This window comes from Echinops telfairi, unplaced genomic scaffold (genome assembly GCF_000313985.2).
Source record: "Echinops telfairi isolate 266 unplaced genomic scaffold, ASM31398v2 ScPeMD7_7409;HRSCAF=8447, whole genome shotgun sequence".
In the NCBI taxonomy this organism is placed as follows: Eukaryota; Metazoa; Chordata; class Mammalia; order Afrosoricida; family Tenrecidae; genus Echinops; species Echinops telfairi.
The window spans coordinates 10659906-10685871 of record NW_022111309.1 but is presented as its reverse complement, the minus strand read 5'-3'; the positions used below and the strand labels follow the sequence as shown (position 1 = coordinate 10685871).

The following is a 25966-nucleotide window of genomic DNA, read 5'->3' as shown; positions in this document are numbered from 1 at the left end:
CATAATGTTTCTTAAACTGTGAAAATTCATCATCAGGCATGTTTAAGAATTCCGATCAGAATCGTGGAACCTCTGGATCTGGTCAAGATGACCTTGAGGCACATGGAAAGAATTCTTGTCTGTTTGTCCTCTGCTCTACCTGACAGCCTTTCACTGTCAATACGTCCCAGGCTCCCGCTCTGACCTACACTGTTGTGTGCATAAGTGAAGAATAGATGTGTGAGAATGAAAGGCTGTAACAAAACCCTGTGCGTGAGCTAGGAATGGTCTCAGAGCCCGGGAGGACACTCTCTCCCTTCTGAGGGACTGCAGCTCAGGTGGCCCCCGGAGTGGCCATCACACTGTACTCCACAGACTCTTCAATGACGGATTGCTCAGGAGTAGGGTGTCAGTCTTTCCTCTCAGGGGCCTCGAAGTAAGCGCTGACTCCCAAGCTTGATTTCAACATCGGAACACAGTATCTATCTGCACCGTGGAAGGAGGACTCGGGGAGGTCGGTAGTTGCCGTTGAGTGGATTCAACTCCTTGTGTGCAGAGTAGAACAACTGATCCACAGGATTCCCAAAGCTGTGGCATTTCAAAAGCAGATCATTAGGTCTCCAGGGCTCCATCCGTTTCCTCTTGACAACATGGAGTTCAAACATGTGTGGCCAAAACGCCAGTCTGGGAAATAGTGACCTTTCCCTGCATCGTATCTGGAGGCCCATCTGGGTAGGTTTGAACCACAGACCCTCTGGGTTTGTGCTGAAGCACACGACCCGCTCAGACACTTCGGTTTTGAAGGCTCATAGCCTCCGACCCGTGTGTCAGCAGGGTCATGCAGGGGTTCTCAACTGTCTTCATGCCGGGACCCTTTCATACAGTTCCTCATGTGGTGGTGACCCCCAACCATAAAATTATTTTTGTTGCTACTTCATAACTGTGATTTGCTACTGTAATGAACTGGGCAACCCCTGTGAAAAGGTTGTTTGACCCCCCAAAAGGGTCGCGACCCACAGGTTGAGAACCCCGCCATGGGAAGATTTGCATTTGTGTCTCCCAGCTTCCGGGGTCTCAGGCATCTCTTGACTTACAGGTGCAGGGTGACTCCATGCTCACACCATCCACTGCTTCTCGGCGGCGGCTCTTCTCCTCTTTGCAAAGGACACCACTCAGGTGATGTTAGGACCCACTCAACTCCACGGGGACCGCATGTTAATTTACAACAGCTTCAAAGATCACACACAGTCAACCTTCACAGGAGCCAGGAGTTAGATTGTGGTTTGAGAGGACACAATTCGAGGGCAGGCTCGTGACCAAATGCCAGCCATGCCGCATAAGTGTGCCCTTCAGGACTTTTAAGCACACTGATGGACTCGGTCTGATTTGTTGATTTCCAATCAGGGGAATAAGACAGTTGCTGTTCCGTGATATCTAATTGTTCACTCTTAATGCTGGAGTTGATGCTGACTCACAGGAACCCTTCAGGACAGGGGGAAATTGCCTTGTGGGTTTCTGCGACTAAATCTTATTTTTTATCATTTTATTGGGGGCTCGTACACTTCTTATCACAATCCATACATCCATCCACTGTGTCAAGCACATTTGTACATTTGTTGCCATCATCACTCTCAAAACATTTGCTTTCTACTTGAACCCTTGAGCTCGGCTCCTCATTTTGCCCCCTCCCTCCCCACTCCCCACTCCCTTATGAACCCTTGATAATTTATAAATTATTATTATTTTGACATATCTACGCTGTCTGATGTCTCCCTTCACCCACTTTTCTGTTATATGTAGATCCTTGTAATCAGTTCCCCCTTTGTACCCCACCTTCCCTCCACCCTCCAGGTATCACCACTCTCACCACTGGTCCTGAAGGGATCCTCTGTCTGTGACTAAATCTTATGGGAATAGAAAGCTTCCTCTTTATCCCATGGAGCAGCTGGTGGTTTCAAACGGGTGGCCTTTCTGTTAGCAGCCAGATGCTTCATCAACGGCACCCCCAGGACGCCTAGAATAGTGAACTCGTTGTTGGGTACTGCTGGTGCCACGGGCAAGAAGAGACATCAGCAAATCCCCACCCCACAACCCGCCCCCTCTGTAAAGGTCCACGGGGTAAATATTTTCCTTCTGAGAGCCCAGACATCTTGGTCGCAGTTACTCGACTCTGCCATTACAACCTAAAGCAGCCTTAGGCACGCGGGCATGGCTGTGTCCCAAGGAAGCGTGTCGTCCTTTGACTGTGTGGGCCTGTTTGCCAGCATGGAGAGTGTGGCCCGTGGGCCATGCTGCAGTTCTGGAGGAGAGGCAGAAGCATGCTAAGGTGCCCATGCCAGGAAGGTTGGGCCTGAACCCAGTCCTGAGAAAACAGTGGGAGGGCTCTGGAATGTGGGCCACAGGACAGCTGGCCTGGAGGCTTGCCTCGGCGTCAGGCAGAACAGAGGCTTTTCTGGGTGGAAGGAGAGAATACAGGAAGCATGACTATTTCCGGGATCTGAGACATCAGAGGAAAGCAAACGTGGACTGCGTGTTGGTTGATGTCCTGGAATTAAGGCTGATTTTCTTAGTTAGGCCTCTCTTCGGGTGGTTTGACAAGGTGTTAGCAGTTGGTGAATCTAGCTAAGGGTATCCAGAAGGTACATTGTTATGAATTAGACATTTCCCAAAATAAAAAAAGATAAAGTGCACATGGGGTGGGGGTGGGGGCAATTTGAACTAACTCCAAGATTAACAGTTCAAAACCAGCAGCAGCTCTGTGGAGGAAAGACAGGCTTTCTACTCCCACACAGAGCGAGAACCTCAGAAACCCAGAGGGGCAGTTCTACTCTGTCCTGCCGGGCTGCTGCGTATCGGAATTGACAAGATGGCAATGAGTTGGAGTTTGGGGTGGGGATTTTTGGTTTGGGGTTTTTTTTAACAATGAATAGGAGAAGAAAATGTCCTGAACTTGATTGTGGTGCTGATGGCACCACTCTTCTAAATGTGATTGAATGATTAAATTATACGATATGTGAAGGAAATGCCCATAAATCTATTATTTTTTATTTTGTTCTATATAGCCCATCATCTGGATAAAATAAAAATCTCTGCTTTTGCAGTCCCCCGGGGTGGTTCCAGTGCCCGCCCTGGGGTGGATTACCACCCACTTTGGGAAACGCTGATGGAGACTCTCTGAGTTTCCCCTCCAAGGATGGCTCTTGGGGTTGCAGGTACTAAGGGCATGGAGAAACCAAAGGGCCCTTGGAGGGAACCCGAGGGAGCAAGCATCAGGGTGTTCACAGTCCCTTTCTCCCATTCCACCCTACCTATTCCAAGGAAGCCCTGACTTTCAGAAAGCAAAGGCCCAAGTGGATTTGTCATCAGAGCCTCACCGACTAGGGGTGGCAAGAAGCAAAAGCCAGTACGTCGGATTGCCGTGGGGCTAGAGCCACCTCCAGGATGCAGCAGTGATGCAGGAAATCTTCGTTTGCACCAAAGCTTGGAAAATCTCCGTTGCCTTTTAGGGGAGACAAATGTTTATACCATTCGATAGCAAGACAACCCTGGCATGGAAAGAACTCAATCTTAGCAAAATCCAAAGCCAAGCTCACTGCCAAGGAATCACCACTGCCTCATAGTGACCCCCTGTGGGTTTTTGAGACCGAAACTGTTTAGAGAAGTAGAAATCCCAGTCTTTCTCCTGAGGAGCTGCTGATATGTTTGAACTGTCAACCATAAGGTCACAGCCCAGCACACAACCACTGCATCAACTCAGGCTCCTAACAAAGGGAGCTGGATAGTTAAAGTGTCTCCCCCTCACCATCTCAAAAGCCTGTATATTTACATTCCTTGCTGACTTAAATGCAGTATATGGGCCAGCCTGATTGTCTATTTGGGGAAACCACAGTAAGTCATGTCCTCCTGTTAGGGTCTCAACATGTTTCAAACCGTGTCAGCAGGACCCGCTGAGCCTTATCTTGAGAAGACTAAGCAGTGACATCAGGGAGAATGTCTGTCACTGGAGACTAATAAAACCAAGAAGTTAAATCAACAGCCTCGGCCTAATGGGCAGTTCCTGGGTTGGAAGAAACCACTCTTGCCCTTGCAGTAGAGGTCTGGGTTTCTCAAATGGCATTATCTTTGCCTTATTCGAAAATACCCATGAGAGATGTAATGCTGTAATAGATTTATTCTTTATTTATGTATTCATCTGGCAAATATTTGCTCACCTCCTTTCCCTTAGATGCACGCTCTCTCTCCCGGGACACAGCCAGACCTGCAGACACACAGGCACAACAAGCTTTGCTATAAGCTTATTTTGTTCTAATTGGTACATGAAAAACGTGCACAGGACGGGAGAGGCTAGCTCTGCTTCTTTGAGCCAATAGGTGCCTTCTTTTCCTAGTGCTGCCATGACAAAGCCCCTGAAAGCTCGGTGTCTGCTGAGGCGATGCGTTTATTGTCTCCTGCTTCTAAAGACGAGGAGTCTGCGCCAGGGCACATCAGCAGGGCTGTTCTCGCTCCAAAGGCTCCGGAAGAAGAGTCTCCCCTGTCATTTCTGGCTTCCGGTAGCCTGCAGTGTTCCTTGGCTCGTGACCGCATAACTCCATCTATGCCTCGGTCTTCACAGACCCATCTCCCATCTATGTCTGTATCCTGACAGGGTGGTGTTGCCTCTAGGTGTCTCTGCTGCCCCCTCTCATCAGGATTTTATTCAGATTGATTAGGGCCTTCCCTACAACTGCCAGGTTGGCGGTTTGAACCTACCAAGCAACTCCATGGGAAGAAGACCTGGCGGTCTCGTTCTATGAAGAGTCTAATCTGTCATATAGGGTCGCAGTGATAAGCTGGGATTGACTTGAAAGCATTGATTACCAACAGCAGTAGCGTATTGGTTGATGCTGTATGTGTGTATGTGCATGCTTTGAATGTTTGAGAGATTTCTCTTTTGAATTCGTGAAGCACTTAAAGATAGAGGCTCAAAGGCAAGCCAAGCCAGCCCCTCTCGAAGCCTTTGATTCAATTTTAGGGCTGAAGGCGATTCTATCTTGGGTGGTTGTGGGGGACACTTGGGGACATGGAAGAACTAGGATGGCTAGTTGCCAACGGCAGCAACACTACTACCACTGCTCGCAAACAGACCAGGGCTGGCCACCACGGGCTGTGGGCTTTCCGTCTGTCTCCTGGTGAGTGAAGAGGCAAGGGAAGAAAAAGGGGCCCCACTGAAGGTCACAGTCAATTTTCTTCCTTCCTTGACCCTCTCCACAGCTGTCTCCTGTCACAGCCTCACGCTAACCTACCGTGCCACGAGCCTCTCTTCTCTGCAAAGGCAGGCAGGCTTGTCAGAAACCTGTGAGTGGCTCCGTCTACTGCGCTGGATGGCTATGAATTATCACAGAGTGAGAGCTAATCTTTCCCAGGGGTGTTTTATCAGCACAGAACTCCAAAGGAGTGGTGTCCAGGATTTCACATTACTTAGCAGATTTTATGAGCTACTAATGACCTCATGAAGGCGTTTTATGGACTGGGCTGATCTGGATTGGCACCGGCCGCTTACTTATCTCAATCCTTCCATCGCCACCCATCACCTGGTTCTTCTTCTCCAGCTCAGTGTGGGCCAGAAAACACCGCCCCCGTGTCCAGCCGGGAGACGTAGCTGCCGTTCTTTAACCCACACATGTGCACGCCAGTGTCCTCCAATAGTCAGAGAACGTGGGGGCCGTTTCTCTACCCCGTGACGGCATTAGGAAACCCAAGCAGAACAGCCTGGTGTTGCCACCTTTCATCAGTCGGTGGGCCCAGATTTCAGACAGAAACCAAAGGCCTGGTTTTCTGATCTGTGGAACAGGTGGGAAAGTTTGCTGGCCATTGTGGTCTATTTTCTCTCATTAATGATTCGTGAATCTAATCTGTTTTGTAGAGCAGTTGTAGGTTTGCAGACAAATTGGGCTGAAAGTTCCCCTGCCATCTCCTCTTCCCCCAGCATACCCACAGTTGACGCCAATGAACATTTGGCATTAGTGTGTGTGCGTGCCCTGGTGGGTGAGCCCATAGGGCCACACTCTTAAAGTCTGTAGTTTACATTACAGCTCACTCTTTATATTATATGTCCCCTGGGTTTTGGCAAATGGATAAGGTCACACGTCCCCTTTACAGCATCATTCAGGAGAGTGTCACTGCCGGCAGGCCCTGTGTGCTCCCTGTTCATGCCTCCTTCATCACCTGGGAGTCTCTTTTCATCTTGAAAGGTGGGGCTTCCCACTCCCATGAATACTTGTAATCTCAGAAACCCACAGGGGCAGTTCTACCCTGCCCTGTGCAGTTACTACGAGTTGGCATTGACTCGGTGGCAGGGAGATTGGTTTGGGTTTGGGGATTTCTGCCTTTAACAGAATGTCATCGAGTTGGGATCCTATAGCATTGAGATTTGTTTCACAGTCGCCTTGATGGCTCTTCCACTTGTGAGGCTCAGAAGTTTCTCACAGAGTGCACAGAAATGTTCCTTTTGTCTAACAGATGGCAGAGAGGAAGTCTAGCTACTTGGGTCATATTTCATTTCACATTTTCCTACTGCTTAGAAAAGAAAGCCTTGCCTGGAACAAGTGGGGCTGACAGGTTGACCAGGCAACCGGAGTCCACAGTAATTAATAACACAGTCAGGGGCCCTGAGGGCTGTCCGCGTCTGCTTTCCAGCGCCTTAAGAGAACTTCGAGAGAGGAAGTTTCTGATCCACCACCTAGTTCTGTATAGTAAAAGAAAATAAAACTACTCTCGGCCCCCACAATCACGAGGCATGAGGAAAAGGAGGTGACGTCTTTATACAAACAGGGTAGTTCTTAGTAAGCTGGGAAATGCGGTTTCTGAAAGCTCAAGAGAGAGACAGATAGACAACATCCCCTACCACTAGGCGAAGGTGACCGATAAACAGGTGGTGAGCTTTGATAAAACATTATTGGGAGTAGCCGTGAGCTCCCTAAAAATAAGCAAAGCCAAATAAGTGCATCACAATTTTGATCAGGTTACTGTTACGTCAAGGAAGTGCCCAAGATGTGATTTCCTGGAGATATGTGACACATTGCTTCCCCTTATGGAGGATCAGTTGTGGGTTAGAAGTTGGCTAGTACCTCTACAGGCCTTGTTTCTGATAGTCCTTCTCAGAAACATGCTATCACGATTCTTCCTAATTTATGAGCAGCTTGAAACTCAGAAAGATTGAATAAGTATGCCAAGGTCACGCAGCCAGTGGTGGCGGGGTGGATTTCTTCCTCGGGGCTCTTGACCACAGGGCATGCTGCCTCTAGGGAGTGAAGATGACAGCACAATTTGCATTATCACAGGGACCCATGGTGGTGTAGTGTATCATTAGATGTTAAGTTGCTTGCCACCCACAAGGCCGGCAGTTCAAGACCAGTCCCCTCCAAGGGAGAAAGATGAGAGTCTCCTCTCCCGTAAATAGTGACTGCCTCCAAAACCCAGAAGGGCATTTCCACAAGTCCTATACGGTTGAGATGAGTCAGACTTGAGTCAATGGCAGTGATGCAGTAGGGGCTCAACACTGGACTAGAATGAGTTCCGGCCTAGGGTACCCAGGATCCTTTCGTCTGCTCTGCCCTATTCAATGTTTTTATGAATGACCTCCATGAAAACATGAATGACACACCTCTGCCAGTGAGTTCATCACAAGCAGGAGGAGCAGAGAGTGCACAGTGCACAGGGCTGTGGAAAATATTCTCACCTGGCACAGCAAGGTGCTTAATGAGGCATGTCCATTTCTTCATCTTGGTGGTTTAGTGTGTTTGTTTTTTAACCTAGGTAAGCAACCAGATGCGTATGGGGTAGGTTTAAGAGTTGAGTGTGTGCAAAAGACATGGACAAGGTTGAGTCCTCATCGAAACCTTAGGTCATTGCTCCGTACGCGCACATCCCTTTTGATAGTCTTCCCTAAAAGGTCTGCCAAGATTTAAGAGTGAACAGATGACCAGTCCAGTTTGCTGATTCACTGTTGCAGTGCTGTGTACTGCCAGCCTGCCTTCAAGTACCACGGAGGAAATGAAGCTGTAGAGCCCTCCATAGGGAGCATCTGCATTTTAAGGACACATGAAGATTTTAGAGGCTCTATGAAATTCCTTCAGTCCCCACAGGTGAGGGTGTGAGTCATTTGGGCCAGACCCGGCCCTCTTGATTGCTCTTAGCACCACAGTGCTGTCAGTGGACCTCAGCCTGCCCTCCCTAACCCTGCCCTCCCTAATCTCTGCCTGAGCTTTCAGGGGACCATCTTTGTTAGGCTCCACGCAACAGATGTATGATTCTCTTAATATGTGTTTGTCGAAGGCCTAGGTGCCTTTCAGAATTGGCTCCATGGCGGTGAATTTGTGGTCCATGTTATTAGTGCTCTCAAGTCGGCTCCCATCCGTCGTGTCCCGATGCACAGTACTATGAAAGGATGTCCTGCGCCACCCTCACCGTTGTCTCTGTTCCTGAACCCATGGGTGCAGCCACAGTGTCAGTCCCTCTAGTCCAGGGCCCTCCTCTTTTTCACTGCCCCCCACTTTACCAAACATGATGTCCTTCTCCAGGGACTGGTCTCTCCTAACATGATGCCCAAAGTATGTAAGAAGAAATCTTGCCATCCTCGCCTCTGCGGAGCACTCTGGCCTTACTTCTTCTGATACGGATCTCTTTGTTGTTCTAGAAGCCCGTGATTCTTTCACTATTCTTCTCCAGCAGCACCACTCAAGTGCATCTATTTTTCTAGTCTTCCTTATTCAGTATCCAACTTTGAATGTGGATGATGTGATGGAGAATACCATGGCTTGGGTCAGGGGCACCTTAGTCCTCACAGAAACATCCTTGCCCTTCAGAACTCTAGAGAAGTTTTGTGCAGCAGATTTATAGCACCTGGCCATGTTCTAGACCCTGGCAACATGTTCCTCTTCATGAAAGAGGGAAAAGGCGGGTGGAAATGTTAGCCTTCAATACTGGGACATGTTCTAGCCCAGAGAGAAGGATATTGGGATATTGGAGCTCAAATACACAATCCAAAGATTGCTGCCTAGAACAATTAAATGGAGAAACAAGAACAACAAAGCCAACAATGGATTTTCTTCCACAGTGAAGTCACTGCTTCTAATTTTCATGGAGAAGATGCTGTAATTTGGCCTTTTTCAGCACTTTCAGAAACCAAGTAGAAAATGCCAGAAGTTTGGCATCCCCAAGAATTTTCTTGTAGGCTCTGGGAATATGAGCATTTTGCTTGTTGCAGGGATATCAATTAAAAGATGTCTACTTCTTGTTTCAGGAGGGGTGTGTGTGTGTGTGTGTGTGTGTGTGTGTGTGTGTGTGTACATCATAAAAAGTCCAACCCATGGACAAACAACCCAGAAAACTGCCAGTTTCTTCGAAAAATAAATACTCTGTTTCCTTCGGGTCCCAGAGGGCATGGGTTTAACTAAATACTTTAATTAAATTACATCCTGTTGCCAAGAAGTTTCTTAAAGAAGAGGCAGTAAATGGAATCTCTTCTGGGAAAGTTATGCTATAATCTCTGGCTGGCATTCTTCAGGAGGAGAATGTTCATTTGAAAAATCTCTACAGCCTATTGTCTCTGCTTGTCAGCTTGACCCTAGCGGGGAGAAGGGAAATGCACTCGCTTCCGGCCCGTGGATTTCAAATTGAGGCTTGTAGGTACAGCTTCCAGGGGTTGTTGGTCCTTCGTGGTCAGGTGCATTCCTGCAGAGAGCAGTAAGGCCCTGGGGTAGTTAGTTTATTGTGCCAACCTGGCTAATAAACACATGTGGGGTTAATTGAAGAGTGGAGGGATAAATGGTTCGGTGAGCCTCGCCTTTCTAGTTCTCAGGTCTCTTGTTTTATGATGGTCGCACCAGGGTGCAACTGCCTTAGCCAGTTCCCTGCTTCAGCTGGCAAGGCTCACTTCCTGTGAGACATCCCTGAGGAGAAGCCACATGGACCTACCCCAATCCAACCCTGGCTGCTGGAGCAGCCGTGTGGAAACCCCTGCCAGTGCTGAGATGCTTACACATTCACTGACTCGGCTTTCCTCCTGCAGTCGGTGTCATTGCATCTGTTTTGTGAGATGGAGGAGGACTTTGTGGATTAGTTGGACATATGGGTTAATGTTGGACTTGTGAGCTTGGGCAGCACTGGGTTGGGATGTTTTCTTGATGTGCACTTAACCTTTATAGAAAACTCTCTCTCATACGTGAGTTTCTGTGGATTTGTTTCTCTAAAGGACCCAGATTAACACAGGCCTCTTCACGCTGATCACTAGGGACATTTGTTTTGGGCCCAAACCAGTTGCTGTCAAGTCAGCCCCAACCCATGGCCATCCCAAGAGTGCCAGAGTAGAACTGTGCTCCCTAAAGTCTCTGAGGGTTGGTTTCTCGGATGCAGATCACCAGATCTTTCTTCTGAGATGATTCTGGAGGAACTCGAGCCTTTGACCTTCTGGTTAGTAACCAAGCACGGGTTTGCACACCACCTAGAGATTCCACATTATACTGAAACCAGACCTGCTACCACGGAGTTGCCTCTGGCTCATAGTGATCCTGGTGTAACTGAGTCCCGCTGAGCTCCATCAGATGTTCATGGCTGTACACTGCATGGATGCAGATTGTCACCAGGCCTTTCCTTCAGTGTCCTGCTGGGTGCGTTCAAACAGCCAGACTTGGGGTTAGTAGCTGAGAGCAACCCGGAGACCTCCTTGGATTCAAAGAAGGGCATATTTCTTGGCTTGGGGGGTGTCCAAATACAAGCCTCCCGCTTTGCATCTTCCACCTCCACTGTAGCCATTGCTGTGGTAAAGACCCATGCAGACCTTTGTTTACATTAAAACTATGTTTATGTCTTCTCATAAAGGAACTTGTGCTGCACGTAGAAAATGTGCAACCCCACAAAGTCTCAGCAGGAAAGTAAAATAAAGCACAACAAAACGGCCTTGCCCTGACTCAGAGTGACCCCCAGGGCACAGCAGAACCGCCCTGTGGGTTCCCGAGACTGTAACAGAGTATGGGAGTAGAAAGCGCCATCTTGCTCACGGGAGTGGTTGATGGTTTCAAACTACTGGGCTTGCAGTTACCAGCCCGATGTGTGACCAGCTAAGCCACCAGGCTCCTAAGGCAGATAATAAGAATCCCCCATTTCCCAACAATCAGGGGGAGAAGGTATGCTTTTGTCTGTTTCATATTTCCCAGTCCTTTTTCCCCAAGCACATGTACAAGGGAGCTTCAAAAAGTCCCTGGAGAACAAAAAGGAATGGAAATATAATTTTCCCATGAGCCTTTGGAAGCCCCCTTATATGTGTTTGGACTGACGCTGTACCGATGGATGCCTTCTGTGGGGTTTTGTTTAAAAGAAAGGCAATTAGCATCCACACCTGAGGAGCTGCACCTCTGGTCCAGCGGAGGCCTGCTCATCTTCCTTCATGCAGTTTAATAGAACTCTTCAGTCTCCTGTTATTGCAGGTAGACAATCTGTGACTCATTCAGATACTTCTTTGGCTCAGTGAAAAGTCTGTGACCTGGCAAGACCACAGGCCAGTGACCTCAGAATGCTTACAAATCTCAGTCCTGTAGTCTTAATCACACACTCTTTGAGGTGTGATTGCGCTAATCAAGGCGTTTTCTGTGATCCCCAAGGAGCTGGACATTTGTCTTGGTCCCTGGCTGCCCAGGCCCCACCGGCAGAGCAGAATGTGCTTTACCGATGCTCCCTGGAATGATTTCCTGACATCCGCCCGGTGATTCTTTCTGTTTGATGCCAAAAATGCCCCCTAGGGGTTGGCTGGATTTCCAAAGCTACATGTTGGACCCAGTTGAATTGTCCACTCCCTTCCAATCTGTGGGCTTGAGATTTATGGACAGATGCTTTCCTTGAATAAATACCACAGGAAGAGACCATGGCCAATACAAAACTTCGTCCCAGGAACCCACAGTAGACGATCCCTCATCTTCTGGTCAGCCTGCAGCAGACGCCTGTGGTGGGGAAGTACAGGAGGTGAAGGTGGCAGAGGGTGGCAAGGTGATTGGTGCAGTCCTGCCTGCCCGTGTGATGGCAGAGCCAGTCAAGAGAACAGTACCCACTCCCCCTGAGCTTCCCAGTATCAGCGGCTGTCCAGTTGATTCCGCTTCTTAGTGCAAAGGGATTAACGCCGTTGCCTGCTGACCAAAAGTGTGAACCTTCCAGCTTACCCAGAGGTGCTTTGGAAGAAAGGCCTGGCTGACAGTCTCCTTCCAAAGCACCAGCCATTGAAAATCCTACGGGGCGCAGGTCTGCTCTGACACGCAGCTTCCTACCTACGAAAAACGAAAATCAAACATGCCAGCAAGTAGCATTATTCCTGGAGCTTGAACCAGGGACACCTTGCCGTATCTCTGGAGAATTTGACCATAGCTCCTGCTCCTCCAAAGCACAATGAGTGACTTGGGAAATTGTTAATCTGGACTCTACATCTTTGAAGTCATCTCCCCCTGCCCTTGGTGCTCCAGAGAAGGAAGCAGAGACCCTCCGAGGGTTAAGCACTGTTCATTGAGTAACACCCACCTTTACAGAGTGTGCATTAGAGCCTAGGTCTCCTGAGGGCAGAGCTCCACCGTGCCCCACCCCCCTCATGGGTGCTCCTTGGTCCTGGCACGTTGGGGCATCCAGGGGCTCCTGCGAAAACCAGAGCCATCGTGGTCACAGCTGTCTAATTCTTGGCAAGCAGATACCAACCTACAGAGTTTGTACCCACTTTATTAATGATGAAAATGACTGAGTAACCGATTGGCCTAAATGCACGAGTAGTCACACTACCAGGTGCAACCCAACTGCTTGGCATCTTCTCTGAGCTGGGCTCAGCCCTCCCCGTGGGGGACCTGGAAAGAAGGGCATTTTGTGCGTGTTGTCGGCGTCTGCTATGCCTTTCAAAAGGCATGATTTCTCGGTATCGGCCTGGGCTTTAATGAGTTGTGCCAGGCCCCCACAAGAAGGCCAGAGGCCAGAGGGGCAAACAAGACGAAGGCTGTTGATGGAAGTTTCAATGAGGGAGGAAAAAAAATTACAGGCGTGAACCACGTGGAACTTTTTCAAAGAGATGACTCAGTGGAGACATAATAGCAGTATAAAAAGAATTTTCAAGCGTAGAATGAAAGAGTGCTAATTACGCATGGTAACCTTTGAGAACATTTCCGTGCGCAGCAGGAGCGAGAGCCCGTTTTGTTTGGCTGGAACCATCTATTTGACTATAAATGCTTCCTAGAATATCAAATGAGGGGGCTGAGCAAGGACAGCGTACTCAGTAAGCAAGGTAAGAAGAGCCTTGCTTGTGCTTACTTACTAATCTGTAGTGAGCAATGGCACACGTGCTTGCCTGGTCTCTTGGGTAATCTGACCCCAGGGAAGAGTTTGCTATGCAGTGGTTCTGCTAATAAACCCTCATCCTCCTTAAAGCCAACAAGGGCTTAGGGCACATCATTTCTTGGCTCCCCAACGTGGACTCCGTTTGGAAGATAGAGAAGTAGTTTGAGGACCTTGCCCTAGCCTGGTTTAGCCGCCTCACCCTCTGGGCTTGTGGCTAGAGGATGGCCATTGGAGCCAAACAGAACTGGATCAATTCTGAGTCAGGCTTGGACTAGCTGTGCAATCCAGATTTCTGATCCACTCACCTCTTCTTTCAACTCACATCTGAATGCATGGTGAAGCCATTTGTCCAGAGGCAGGGGGTCAGCTTCTCAACTGGCAAACCCCACCCTTGTCTCCTGGGTTCTGTTTACCAACCAGTACCACCTCTTGCCCGCCCCTGGCATCATTCAAATTCCTAAAGTTATCTTTAAATGCCTGTCGCACCCATTTTGAGTTCCCCGAAGCCTGCCTTCCCTTTGTTCGTATTTATTCTGATGCTCTCTGTCAGCCTGACTGCACAGTCTCCTGAAAGACACACTCCAAGGCCTCTCAATGGTCCTCTGCGTACGCCGTCTTGTTCTCGCAATTCATTGAGTTGCTAGGACATTAGCAGGCTTCTTGGACACTCATGCCGGGAGGTCTCCTTCCCCAGAAGCTCTTGTCGTGATTGATTTTACTTTTACAACTCCAGACGCGGTTATGCCTGCATGATTTTGACTTCAAAATCATTTCCTGTGCCTTTTTTCTAATGGCATTATGGCCCATTCTTAGTCACGGCCACTGTTCCACCAACACCCCATATAATGAAGAGAATGGTTGGCATCACACGTGCTGGCATGGGACCTCGAGGCTTCCTCTGCTCTCAGTGCCACCTGTGGAGCTCAGCAAGAGTCAGACACAGAATAACAGAGTGCCCCCGAGAGGGCAGCCCCTTGCTCAGGGCGGCCTCTTTACCAGGTCTGGACGACCTGGGTGTCTGCAGCCTATCTCTCCAGCCCCGAGGCTTCATTGCTGAGATGAAAATAACGATCCCAGTGTGAACAAGCTCTTTGGTTGGCCAGCGGGAAATATAAAATGTGTCTAAAAATACTTGGTAAACCATAAAGCCCTCTACAAACGTGAGAGGCCAGTCTTCATCTTCTCTGAACAACAACAACAACAAAAGTGGTCTTGCGGGGAGAAAATGCATTGGGATCAGGCTGATCCTTATGAAAACCCAGGCATGGAACTTTGACCCCAGCCTTCAATGATACCAGTTACCTCCATACACTTCAATCTTTTCAAGGAAGCGAAGGATGGGAGTACCAAAAGCCACTAGCGCCACGTGAAGGCAAACAGAAAAGTCTGTTCTTGGACCACTTCAGCTTCCTTCCAGGTGCCCAGAGGTTGGCCATCAGCCCAAGCTGGTGCACTGTGATCTTGACTTTGAATGGACATTTTCCCCTCAAGGAGGCTTGGTGGAGCCGTGGTTAATTACTTGGCTTCGGACAGTTTCAAGTCCACTGGTCACCCAACAGAAGAGAAGGCCTGCCAGTCTGCTCCCATAAGGATGACAGCCTTGGAAATCCTATGGGCCAGGTCTACTCTAGCTTATCCCATTGCTAGGTAAACAGCATTTGAATCTATCCTACCTGGAGCTATTTCAGGGTAAAATGAGAGCCAGGGCATATCTTCCTCAAGTTCCCCGTGAAGGAAATGAGCCCTTTAGCTCCCTTCACCACAGTCACTGGAGGGTCTTCCCACTGAGAAGCCTCCTTCTTGAGATCCTGGCCAGGAGTGGGTATTTGAGTCAGAATAAGGAATAGTGAGAGCCTTGCCCCATGTGAGGCAGGTGCCCTCCCCTCCCAAGAACCCGCTTGGTGTGCTGCCCATGCAGTTCAGTCTAAAGAGGAAGTGGAGTGTACTCAAGCAATACCACCAGCCTCTGCCATTGCTTGTGCCTTAACGAGACATCTCAGGAGGTTAGTGGAATTAGCACTCTTGGGACTGCTACTTGAGAGGTTGGTGGTTCAAACCTACTAGCCATTACAAGGGAGAACTCTGAGGCTATCTTGTCCTGTAAAGATGGATAGCCTTGAACGTCTGATTTAGGATTACTATGAGTCAGAACTGCCTTGATGGCAGTGGGCTGAAAGGACCTGATTGGACAAGCCAGTGGCTCCTAAAGAGAACAGAGTAGGAATTAGCCCGCTTTTATGTTCTGCCCTTTAACTCTGGGACTCAGATATCTGGGGAACTGTTTGCATTCTACCGCTGTGGACTTCTGCTTCCACATCCACCTCTAGGTATTTCCGTTGATCTGATCCGATGTGAGGTCAGAGTGCCCACACTTTTGATGAGCAGCAACATTAAGGTGGATGTTGAGACTCTTCTCCAGTTGGCCTCGGACATTCTGCCTCCTCTCTGGCAATGCTTGTCTCACAGGGTTGCTGAGAGCATTAAATTGACTGCGAGGAGTGTTAGAAATGGTCTAAGCGACAGAGGATTGCAATGCACACACATGCCAATCTCTTCCCTGACAGCAGCCCTGGACAAGAAGTGTACTTACATTTCCTAAGCGGTGCAGCAGCTCGTTGTTTCCACGTGTACCGTCACCCCTTGACCAGCAGGTGTTCACAGAGGCCATTCATGTTGGCACACATGGCAGGGAAGGAGAGGAGACACACAAGTAAGTCTGAGAAACAATGGCCTGCCCAGTGGTCTGGAAGCCTGTTTCTGGGAGGTCAAATGTTGATGCATGAATCAAACAACATCGAAATGAGTAGATTTCTTAGGAAGACAGCTAACGTGCAGCAGAATACAAGTTGTACCGCCTTTTTGTATGCTATGGAGTAATTCTACGCTGGCCTGTAGGGTTGTTATGAGTTAGAATTGACTGGCAACGGGTGGTGATTAGCTTGTATATTAGGAATTCCAAGAGGAAAAGCAATGGGAGATTATACTTATCTGGGGCTCCTGGAAGGAGCTACAACAGTCTTCCTGGTACGGGCTTTTGATATGTAGGTGGAGGCAGCCAGATTTCATTGTGTGCGTGTGTGTGTGTGTGTGTGTGTGTGTGTGTGTGTAAAACAAAAACCAACCAGCCTCTGCTTACTGTGCCACATTCCTATATAAAGATATCCATCCCTAGGTGGATTCCCCAGGCAATGCTTAGCTACTAACAGAAAGGTTGATGTTCCAACCCTATGCAGAGGTGCCTCAGAACAAAGGTCTGGTGTTCCAGCTAGAAGGTCACCGCTCTGAAAACCCAATGGAGCCCGGCTCTGCTCTGGAGCACACTGGCTGTCCATGAGTTGCAATCTGCTCCCCAGCATCTGGCTTGGTTTGGGTTAAGGGATAATTAGAATTGGGGAGTTACAGAATCTGAAGGAATCTACCATGTATCTCGTGCCTTTCCCACACCTACCTTAGGTTCCAATCGGAGCCACAGAGACCCAAGGAGCTGACTTGCCTTAAGGACAAAGAGAGATTCAGAAGTTAAAGCAAATCAGCAAGGAAGTTACATGACTGGCATTTCCATATTGTATGCTCACCTCTTAGGAAGCCCGCCTCCTGTAGATGGGTAGCTGAGTGGTACTGAGCACATCCCAACCACTTCATTGGCGGGTTGGCTGGCAGGAGTAGGCAGAGTATTTATTCCATTTCATGGCCACAGGGTTTGGCTTCAAACTGGACAGCAGGTCTAAACATCCCTTCTAGAGAGAGTGGGAGGGAGCCGGGACAAGGCCTAAGCTCTTGAAGGGGCCCCATGTGACCGGACGCATGCCCTTTGGGGCTTTCCCTTCCTCGCTCTGCCAGACAATTTCTCCATGCTGGGTCCCCTCTCAGCTGAGCTGCTGGCGTCCCTCCTGCAGCAGCCCCTGTCCTCCTCTCTGTACTAACATCTAAAATTCCCACGGCGTCGACAACGTGCCAGGCAGACAGGGTAAAACCCACACCGCCGCAAACCAGCTGATTCTAAAATTAATTTTAAAAGTGGAAAGAGGTTGGCTGTTGCAGACAGAATCGGAGGGTAACTTAGGGATGAGCTATGATGGCTTGGTATGGTACCTAGAAAACGGTCTCGCGAGGACCATGTTGGGGGGCCAGGTGAGGTCTTGGAGGCAGTCTGGTGCAGTGGTTCAGTGGTAGGATTCTGGCCTCCTGGACCTCGAGTACAGTCACCACCTGTCTGTCACTGGAGCCCCAAGCATGGCTGTGGTGCTGCACGAGTCTCGGTGGAGCTTCCAGATTGAGATGAACTAGGGGAGAAAGCGTGATGATCCACTTCCCAAACGCCAGCCTCTGAAACCCTCCGGATGACAAAGAGCGTATCTCTCTGTGCGTGGGGTCGACATGAGTCCGGGGGCCACCAGGCAGCCTTTACTTATGCTCCCACCTCCAAGACCCCTATGGGCTAGTGGCAGGCCCTGTGCGCGGTGCAGGGAGATGCGGGAGTCACTTCCTGACACAGAGGAGTCGCAGGCAGTCTGTGCTCTCAGAAAACGCACAAGGACAGGCCACTGATCGCACAAGGACAGGCCACTGACCGCACTGACCGCACCCTGGTGGTAGGCGGAGTTGAAGGTCAGAGATGGTTTCGCTGAAAGGGAACTCCTTCAACAGAGTTTTGAGGGATGGATGGGAGTTCACCCGTTAAATAAAGGAAGAAGGCAGTCATTCCATGCAGAGGGAATCGTGGTGCTGAAGGGACAGACGTAGACACGGGAAAGGGCCTGGCTCATTTAGAAACCAACAAGCATGGGATGGGTTAAGGAGAAGTGAAGCCCTGTTGTCATGGTTCAGGGAGTCATATCCACCCTGGAGATGGGCTTATGTTTGCTCTTTTAGACCATAAGAAACCGTCAGAAGATTTTAAGAGATATAGTCTAGAAAGAGGACCCAGAAGGCCATGAAGTAATTTGACAGCAAGCCAGAAAATCTAAATTAAGTTAAGCAGGATAAGCTCATCTGTGTGAATTCAGTGATTTTCTTGACCACCTTTGTGCCAACCATGGTTGTTCCATGAACTCAGGGCTGTGTGTTTGGCCTTTGGTCGTGGTAATTGGTCAGAGGCCTGCCATTGCCTTTTCGTCAGTACTAGTTGGCTTGGCCAGGGCCAACCTCCTAAAACTGTCTAAGGCTTAGCTACCAGGGTAAGTGGGTAAGAGGAAGTCATTGGACCTATTTCAGCCACAAAATTCCGACAGGGCAAACCAGAGGGAAAGAGCTATGCAGGGGGTGAAAGACACCCTTTTGTCTCCCTCCGCAGGTCATGAAAACAGACAAGAGCTCAGTAGATGCCTTCCTGTAAATACCCCAGTGTCCTCCCTGCCTTGTGTGCCAGCAGGTGGTTGTAATTTCAACTCGGGGACGGGCTCCAGGTCACTTCAGGGATGAGCGAGAAGCAGGTTCTTGAGGATCTGCCCCTGTGAATTTCCAAGTCTGTAACTCCTAATGGGATTGGAAAGCTCCGCCATCAGACACTCTATTCTATTATTCTAACATCCTGTCTGAAAGGAAGCTTTCTCTGGTTTAAGCTGCTGCTTGTATGGTAGCTTGAGCTCTGGTTCTCCTTTTTATCACCACACTGTGTCTCTAGCAGCCTCATGGCCCAGGGTATGCCTTTGTGGCTCCTCAGGGACCCGAAGTCAATCCTACCTCTCAAAAATCACCTCTCCTCCTTGCCACCCTGGAAGGGGAGGCCCTGGCTCCCTTCTTCCTTGGTGATTACTGCTTTGTCACACTCTCCTTCCCTAAGGATACCCACCCCCCAGACCAACTCTCTAGACCCTTGTGCCTCCCTTTGGGGGAACGCATCTCTCATCCTGTTCATATGAGCCCCTGCTCCAGGCATGTTCTATATGCTAAATGGGTAGGTAAAAGAATCTCCCATCATGGGTTTTTATGGGTGTGGATGGCCTGCCCTCTCCCTCTTTCGAGCCAACAACCAGAAGCCACATACAACTCCTGCAAGCCTTTCCCTCCATAACTAACCAGAAGGCAAGTCCCCATCGGACTGCATTTATAGACATGACTGCTCCCAGGGTCTGATGTGACCCCAGCCAACAATGCTGCAGTTCCTTAGGTAAGCCCCTACCCAAGAACCAACACCGGCTCTACAATTGACCCTTAGGTCAAGGGTGGGCTGTCCGGTGCTCCAACTTCTTGCTAAACTGCCTCCCCAACCTGCATGCTGAAAAGTCCTTTTTCAACTCGCAGCGTGTTCTTCAGCCCCAGACAGGCAGATGCCCTGGCACACTGCCTGCATTTGCCCTGAGACTGATGGGTCTCCAGTTTTGTCTGTGGTTCCTCCTGCTTCTGTGCAGGGTCTGCTCCTCCCTGACCTACACACCCTCTGTCTTCCTGTCGTCCCTCCAGCTCCCAGCCACCCAGAAGATCTGGACTCAAATCCAGCTTCCCCTTCTAAAACTTACAAATAAGCTTTATTGTCCCACCGAAGTGCACATCCTCATGGTGAAAGATGTTTTAAAGTACATAAAAGTCTACAGAAGAGATAAAAATCACTTCCAGTTCAACCACCCGGAGATTATCGTATAATTGATGTGTTTCTTTCAGAGATTTGATGTACAAACCCATAGATGAGCCCATAAACTTGGTATTGTGCTATTTGCCTATTTTCTATCTTTCTGGATTCCACAATCACTATGTTATGAGGTCTTTGCCATCCCGCTCCTTTGTCTTTAAACAACGTTTTTAATAGCTGTAGACCGGCCCCATCCTAGAGATGTGCGGTTGATTTATTTGCGCGCCGTCTACTGTAGGTCCCTTTGTGGCTTCCAGCTCCTCAACGTGATAAATAACAATGTCCTTGTTCCCTCACGCTAGTCATTTGTTTTCTCCATCACATGATGTAGCATTTGTATAATGCAGATTTGCACTGCATTTATTCAGCTACTGCTGGTTGCCAGATCGGCTTAGAGATGTGTGTGTGTGTGTGTGTGTGTGTGTGTATGTGTCCATGTGTGTCCCCTAAGCCTCAGAGCCATCTCACAAAGTAGATAACCCTAGTCCATTTGGTAGAGAGACCTCCAAGTAGCTGAAGTCGCTAGGTGGTGGGGGCTGCATTTGGGCCCAGCCAGGTATCGCAACGGAGCCTCCTGTATGGGGTTGTTCACAATGCCGAGCAGTGCGCGGACACAGGTCCTCATGGAACAGAGGGAAGAGCTCTTTCGCCCTTCCGTTTTTCAAGTATAATTTTCCTAAGTGGATTCTAAGTTCCTCTTAAGTGTCTGGTGTGCACGTCGTGTCTGATGGACTCCCCAGAGTTCCTCCGAGCAAGGAGGGACTTTTGCAATTTGTGATGGAAGACTCTGGGAGGTTCCAGAGGCCATCTGCCACGTCGGAGTGTGAGTCACCTAGCCAGTCCTTGGTCACTCCTTCACTACCAGCGAGTCAATGCTGGCTCACAACCACCCTGTAGGGCAAGGCAGAACTGGCCCCGTGGATTTTTGGAACTGTAGATCCTCACAGGAGTAGAAAGTCTCATTATGCTGGTAGTTTTGAACTGCTGACCTTGGGGTTAGCAAGGCAACCCATTACCGCTCTGGCATAAATACTAAATCATAGAAATTCTGTCATTGTTTCACAGAAATATCTTTTCTATGCTAATGTATGAAGACTCCTGATGGGGCCGTGGTTGGCAGTTCAAACTCTCCAGGCACCCCAGGGGCAACAAGACCGTGGGGTCTGCTCACATGAAGTCCCTGAGGAGGAAAATCAATAGGGCAGCTCTGTCACATGTGGCCCCTGTGTGTGGACACTCGCTCCACAGTACAAAACAACGTGCGACGTATGGGGGTCCCCCAGCAGCACAAATGACTGAGAACTCAACTCTGAGCTGAATGGCTGGCAAATGGAGGCGACACAGTTGCACCTCAGAAGAGAGGGAGGCCTGCAGGTCCGCCCGTGAAAGGGCAAAGCCTTCACACCCCCAAAGCACAGTGCAGTCAGTGCCTGCAACTAAGCACAGCAGCAGACCTCCTCACACACCCCTGTGTGCCACACTGGGGACTGGGGCCCCGGGGGAATAAAAGGTAAGAAAGGGCATGACCCCAGTTTCTCCTGTAACTGTCAACTGTCTCACAATACAGCGATTAGTGAATAAAGAGAGATTAAAATGCATAAATAGCATCGTACCAATTACATGGATTCGTCAGATTCTTGAAAGGTGCATTTCCAATGCTGTCTCTGGGTGGCAGAATTGAAAGGGATATTTTGATCTCGTCGGTAAGCTTTTGTTGTACTTTAGACAATGACTGTACAGACAGATCTGCCCAGGGCACAGGGCCAGAGGAGGACTGTGCTCCATAAGCCAATCGAAGGCTGATTTTTCAGAAGTAGATCGCCAGACCTTTCTCCTGAGGCACATCTGCATGGACTGAAGCCACCAGCCTTCCTCTCAGCAGTGTGTGCATGGAACATTTGCATCATCAAGAAGTTCCGGCGTCAGTGTGCGTGTTAAAAGCTTAGTGCTGAATTGCCTGTCACCTGTCTCTTCCATTTTGTCAGGCAATCAGTTCTCAAATAGAGTCACCTGGAGCCAGTGGCCCCACCACCGATTCCTGGTACACCCCCAGAATGCCTCGTTCCGGAAGTTGAAGTAGACTCTACGGCAGTGAGGTTGAGAGGTCTGGCCTGCAGCGTGTGACTTTGCATTTCTGAAATGCACCCATGCGGTATTGACACTGCGGATCAGCGCCTGGTGCTCATTGGTATAAGCCATTTAAAGGAGACTGAATGGAAAACCCCCTGATGGCTCAGTGCTTACAGATTGTCTGCCAGCCAGCAGTTCAAAACCACCAGCTGTGCCAAGGCAGAAAGAAGAGGCTTTCCACCGCCCCAAAGAGTCACAGTCTCAGATCCCCCCTGGGCTGGTCTACCCTGCCCTCTCGGGCTCCTATGAGTAGACTCGATGGCGAGTTGAATTGTTGTTGAAATGGAAGGAAAGGCAATAACTCCCATGCCTTTAGCACCACCTCCCCTCACCCCCTTATTCCAAAATGGCAAAACGTACCTGCTCCCACACAGCCCCACCTTTACATGACTTAAAGTTCACCTAAGTGCTGGTGTGCACCCCTGCCAGCCCCGCTCTGCCTCCGGCCCTCAGCCACCGGCTGCAGCAGGCCACACATGCCAGGTGTGCCATCATCGCATTGGGTGGAGGTGGGAGGGGCATTCGCATTGCTGGCCAGAGCCTGGGATCTGGAGTTGGGATTGAAACTGTCGAGCACTTGCCCCCAATGGAGCCTGACCATTTGTCCAGTGCTGGGTCCGGCCACCTTGTTGGCCTCCGTCAACCGCTCGTGCACAGGGTCGTTTTCCTCCCCCCATTCCGGGGTGAGATCTGAAGTGTCTTTGAGCTGCCTCAGACATCCCCAGAAGCCCATTGTCTAACCCCAGACTCCCAGCTGTCGCTGTTGCGTGGGGCTTCAGACGTCGCGAATCCTCCCTCAGACCCTGCTGGTTCTATGGGAGTTAAGTGTGCCACGCCGCTGGATTCTGAAATTGGGCTGCTCACCCAGAAAGCCGGCATCTCTCGCCCGGACAGCCCCTGGGCTGTTTCCTTTCTGGACCCGTCTTGCAAAGAGTCGGAGGTGCTCCTGGCTCAAGCCACCCTGAAGAGAATCACGTGTTGTTTCTAAACCCTCTGTCACTTCCCCAGCATGGTTGGCATCTTGTGGGTAAAGGTGTGCGTGTTTCCTCTTCCTCTGCCCAGCAAGGTTATCTTGAGACGGCCCAGATAAAGATAGGCCAACCTAACAGGCCTGGGGAAGACGAGCCACCCACAGCAGCTGAACTAGGGTGAGGGAAACCACCCAGGCTGTTCTTCCCAACCCTCCCAGCAGGGAGAAGTGGAGGCCAGGAGAGGGGTTCTCCTGTTAGCCCCCCGAACATCCCCCACTTCTTTTCAAGTCAAAGCTAGGCGCAAGTAGTGTGACGCTTTCAGCTTCCATGAGACGAGAGAGGATGAATGCTCCCTCGTCCTTTACCAGCGGAGAGGGTCCTAACCAAGCTTCTGACATGGGACAGGAGACTCTCCTCTCTCCACCGAAGGAGGGTGAGGGCTTGCCATGAACAGAGCCCAGGCGCAGACAGAGGGTGGAGGAAGGTGACCCCGCAAAGGTGGTGCTGCAGGTGAGAAATACCGGGTAGAGGATGATGCATTGAGCAACTAATGGCAAGGCTGGCAGTTTGAAACCACTAACCACCCCAAGGGAGAAAGAGGAGAGTTTCCACTCCTGTGAAGGTGTGTAGTCCCAGAAACCTACAGGGCAGTTCTACTCTGTCTGATAGGGTTGCCATGAGTCAATGAACTCGATGGCAGAGGGTTTGAATTGTGCTCGGTGGAAGGAGTCCCTGGCCCCGGCTTGTGCCCCCTAGGATAGAGGCGGCAGCTTTGGCCTCTACCCGTAATGCCACGAGGCACCAGTAGCACTCAAACGGAAGTTCAAGTCCACTGCTACAAGGTGCATCCTCACCCTAGTGACCCTACATAGGGCTATTCAGACTGTGAATCCATACGGGCGCAGACAGCCTCATCTTTGTCCCTCAGGACAGCTGACCTTGCAATAGCAGCCCCTTGCCTCTCCCACAGCACCACAAGGGCTCCTTGCCAGGAGCGCCACTCCTGCCTCCATGTGGGACTCAAAAATGCCTTCGTTGTTGTTGTTGTTATTCAGTACCTTGGAGTCTGTTTGCACCCACGGCTGCCCCTGTGACTGAGCTGAACTGCCTGTAGGGTTTTAATTCTTAGCCATGATGATTATGGGAGCATCTCTCTAGGACTTCCTCCCACAGTCTTTGGGTGGGGTTGAACTACCAGCCTTTTGGTTAGCAGTTGAGTGCTCAGCTGTCGATAGCATGACCACTCCTTTTAAAAAAAAAGCCCCTGGTGGTAGCAACATGCCTCCTGCCCCACTCTGAGGATGCCAGTTTCAGAGCAATGGTTTCATTCCGCAGACCTGTCTGACTGCGGGGGCCTGTTTGAATGCACTGACTCATTTAATCCACACACTCACCTGAGGGGAAACGGAGGCACAAAGAGTCTATAATGCGGCTGGAGTAGGCCCAGACCAAGATTTGAACCCAGATGGGTGTGGCATCTTAGGGATGTCCGGTCGCAAGGAAAAGGACGGTACTTACAGGGCTCAGCTGCAGGATCCGGCGGGATGCTTGATCAGCAGCTCAGAGTGGGAATCAGCGTTCCATGTGAAAGCACAAGTAGAAGGCTGGGAGCCAGGGGAATGCTTTTATCATTCAGTGCTCCAAGGCCAAGTTCTGCAGGCCGCTGTCCACACAGTGGCCTCCCTGCCTGCTCCCTGCTCCCTCCTAGCTTCAAGCTACCCTGGGGTCCCCAAACTACTAAAAGACTCTCCATCTCTGTGTCTCTAATCCAGATTCCCAGGAGAAGGCATGTGATTGGTCCACCTTGGGTGAGTCCTTTGTTCACGATCCAATCAGCTGTCTGTTAGTGGTGGAGTAGGTGACGGACAAATGCCTCCCTGATGCCCCTGAGCTCTTGCCAATGCCCTGTAGCTACCCATGCTCAGCTGTCACCATGGCAACAGGGGCCAATTTTGCCCAGTACCTTGGGGCAAAGATTCTGCTAACCAGTACCCAGGCCCCAGCGTCCATCCAAAGGGAGGCTGTGGGAGATGCGAGCAGACACATCGATCTCTTCCATTTAGCAAACAAGTGGAGCCAAATCAGCCCCCCAGAAATTGATCTTTACCAGCATGTAATGAAGAGGTAGCTCGTTGATAGTCCATGACAAATCCAAAGGCAGGGGGGGTTGACAACCCAGACATTAATAGCAGCGGCGGCCAAGCTCCAAGAAATGACTGATACTCAGGGCTTTCAGGAAGCCATCCGGCGTGGAATACTCACTGAGCTGTTGAGGGAGGAAGAGGGAGGAAGGGAAGGGGGGGCAGTTTAGCCAAGCATAGCGATGTTGGCTCAGCAAGCAAGAGCCCAGGTTGCTCTGGGTCCTTTTCATAACAGAGAAGCATGACTCGGGGGGCTGCCAGCATGCTCAGAACACCCTCAATAGGCTTCTTGGTGCCCAGACTACCTGGTGGTCTCTGGGGTGCTCCCGGTTTTCCGATCCCTCCACAGCCCCATGACTGGGGCGCTGAAAGGTGGTTTGACCAATCTCTCATGGAGACATCTGAGGCCATGCCTGTTAGCCTCTTGCTGCTGCATGTCACTTGGGGGTCCCTGTGCTTTTCTCAGTGCTGCTGTCTTGTCCTCTGGGACACTCGCCATCTGGAAGCCTCCAGGGCCTTCTAGTGGCTATGTTAGGCTCCCAGCAGGTGCCGATAATGTGTTGACTGCTGGCCAGCCATTGTGCCCGGACCCTGCTACAGAGCTGCTGGGAGCGGGCTGAGGACATGTAGTGTGGGGCTGACTCCTCTGGGTGAGGGGGAACAGTCGTGCAGTGCTCCTGCCCAGCCCCCCACCCCACCCCGCCCAGGCACCTTGGGGCACTGGCTCTCCAGGAACTCACTACCTAGGGTAGAATGTAGCGCCAGGACCTGGCCCTCACTCCCTGCATCTAAGCTATCAGTACATCCCCTCGGGTCTCCTGCCAGAGTCCACCCCACTC

General features: G+C 50.2%; 1 protein-coding gene across 1 annotated transcript in view; it reads left to right on the top strand.

The window, feature by feature from the left end:
* The first annotated feature begins 2187 nt into the window (after positions 1–2187).
* SLCO3A1 (solute carrier organic anion transporter family member 3A1) overlaps positions 2188–25966 on the top strand; it is a 151351-nt gene continuing 127572 nt past the window's right edge. Inside the window, exon 1 of the mRNA XM_004709866.2 lies at positions 2188–2260. Within this exon, the coding sequence (XP_004709923.2) occupies positions 2188–2260 (73 nt within the window). The remainder of the gene's footprint in view (positions 2261–25966) is intronic.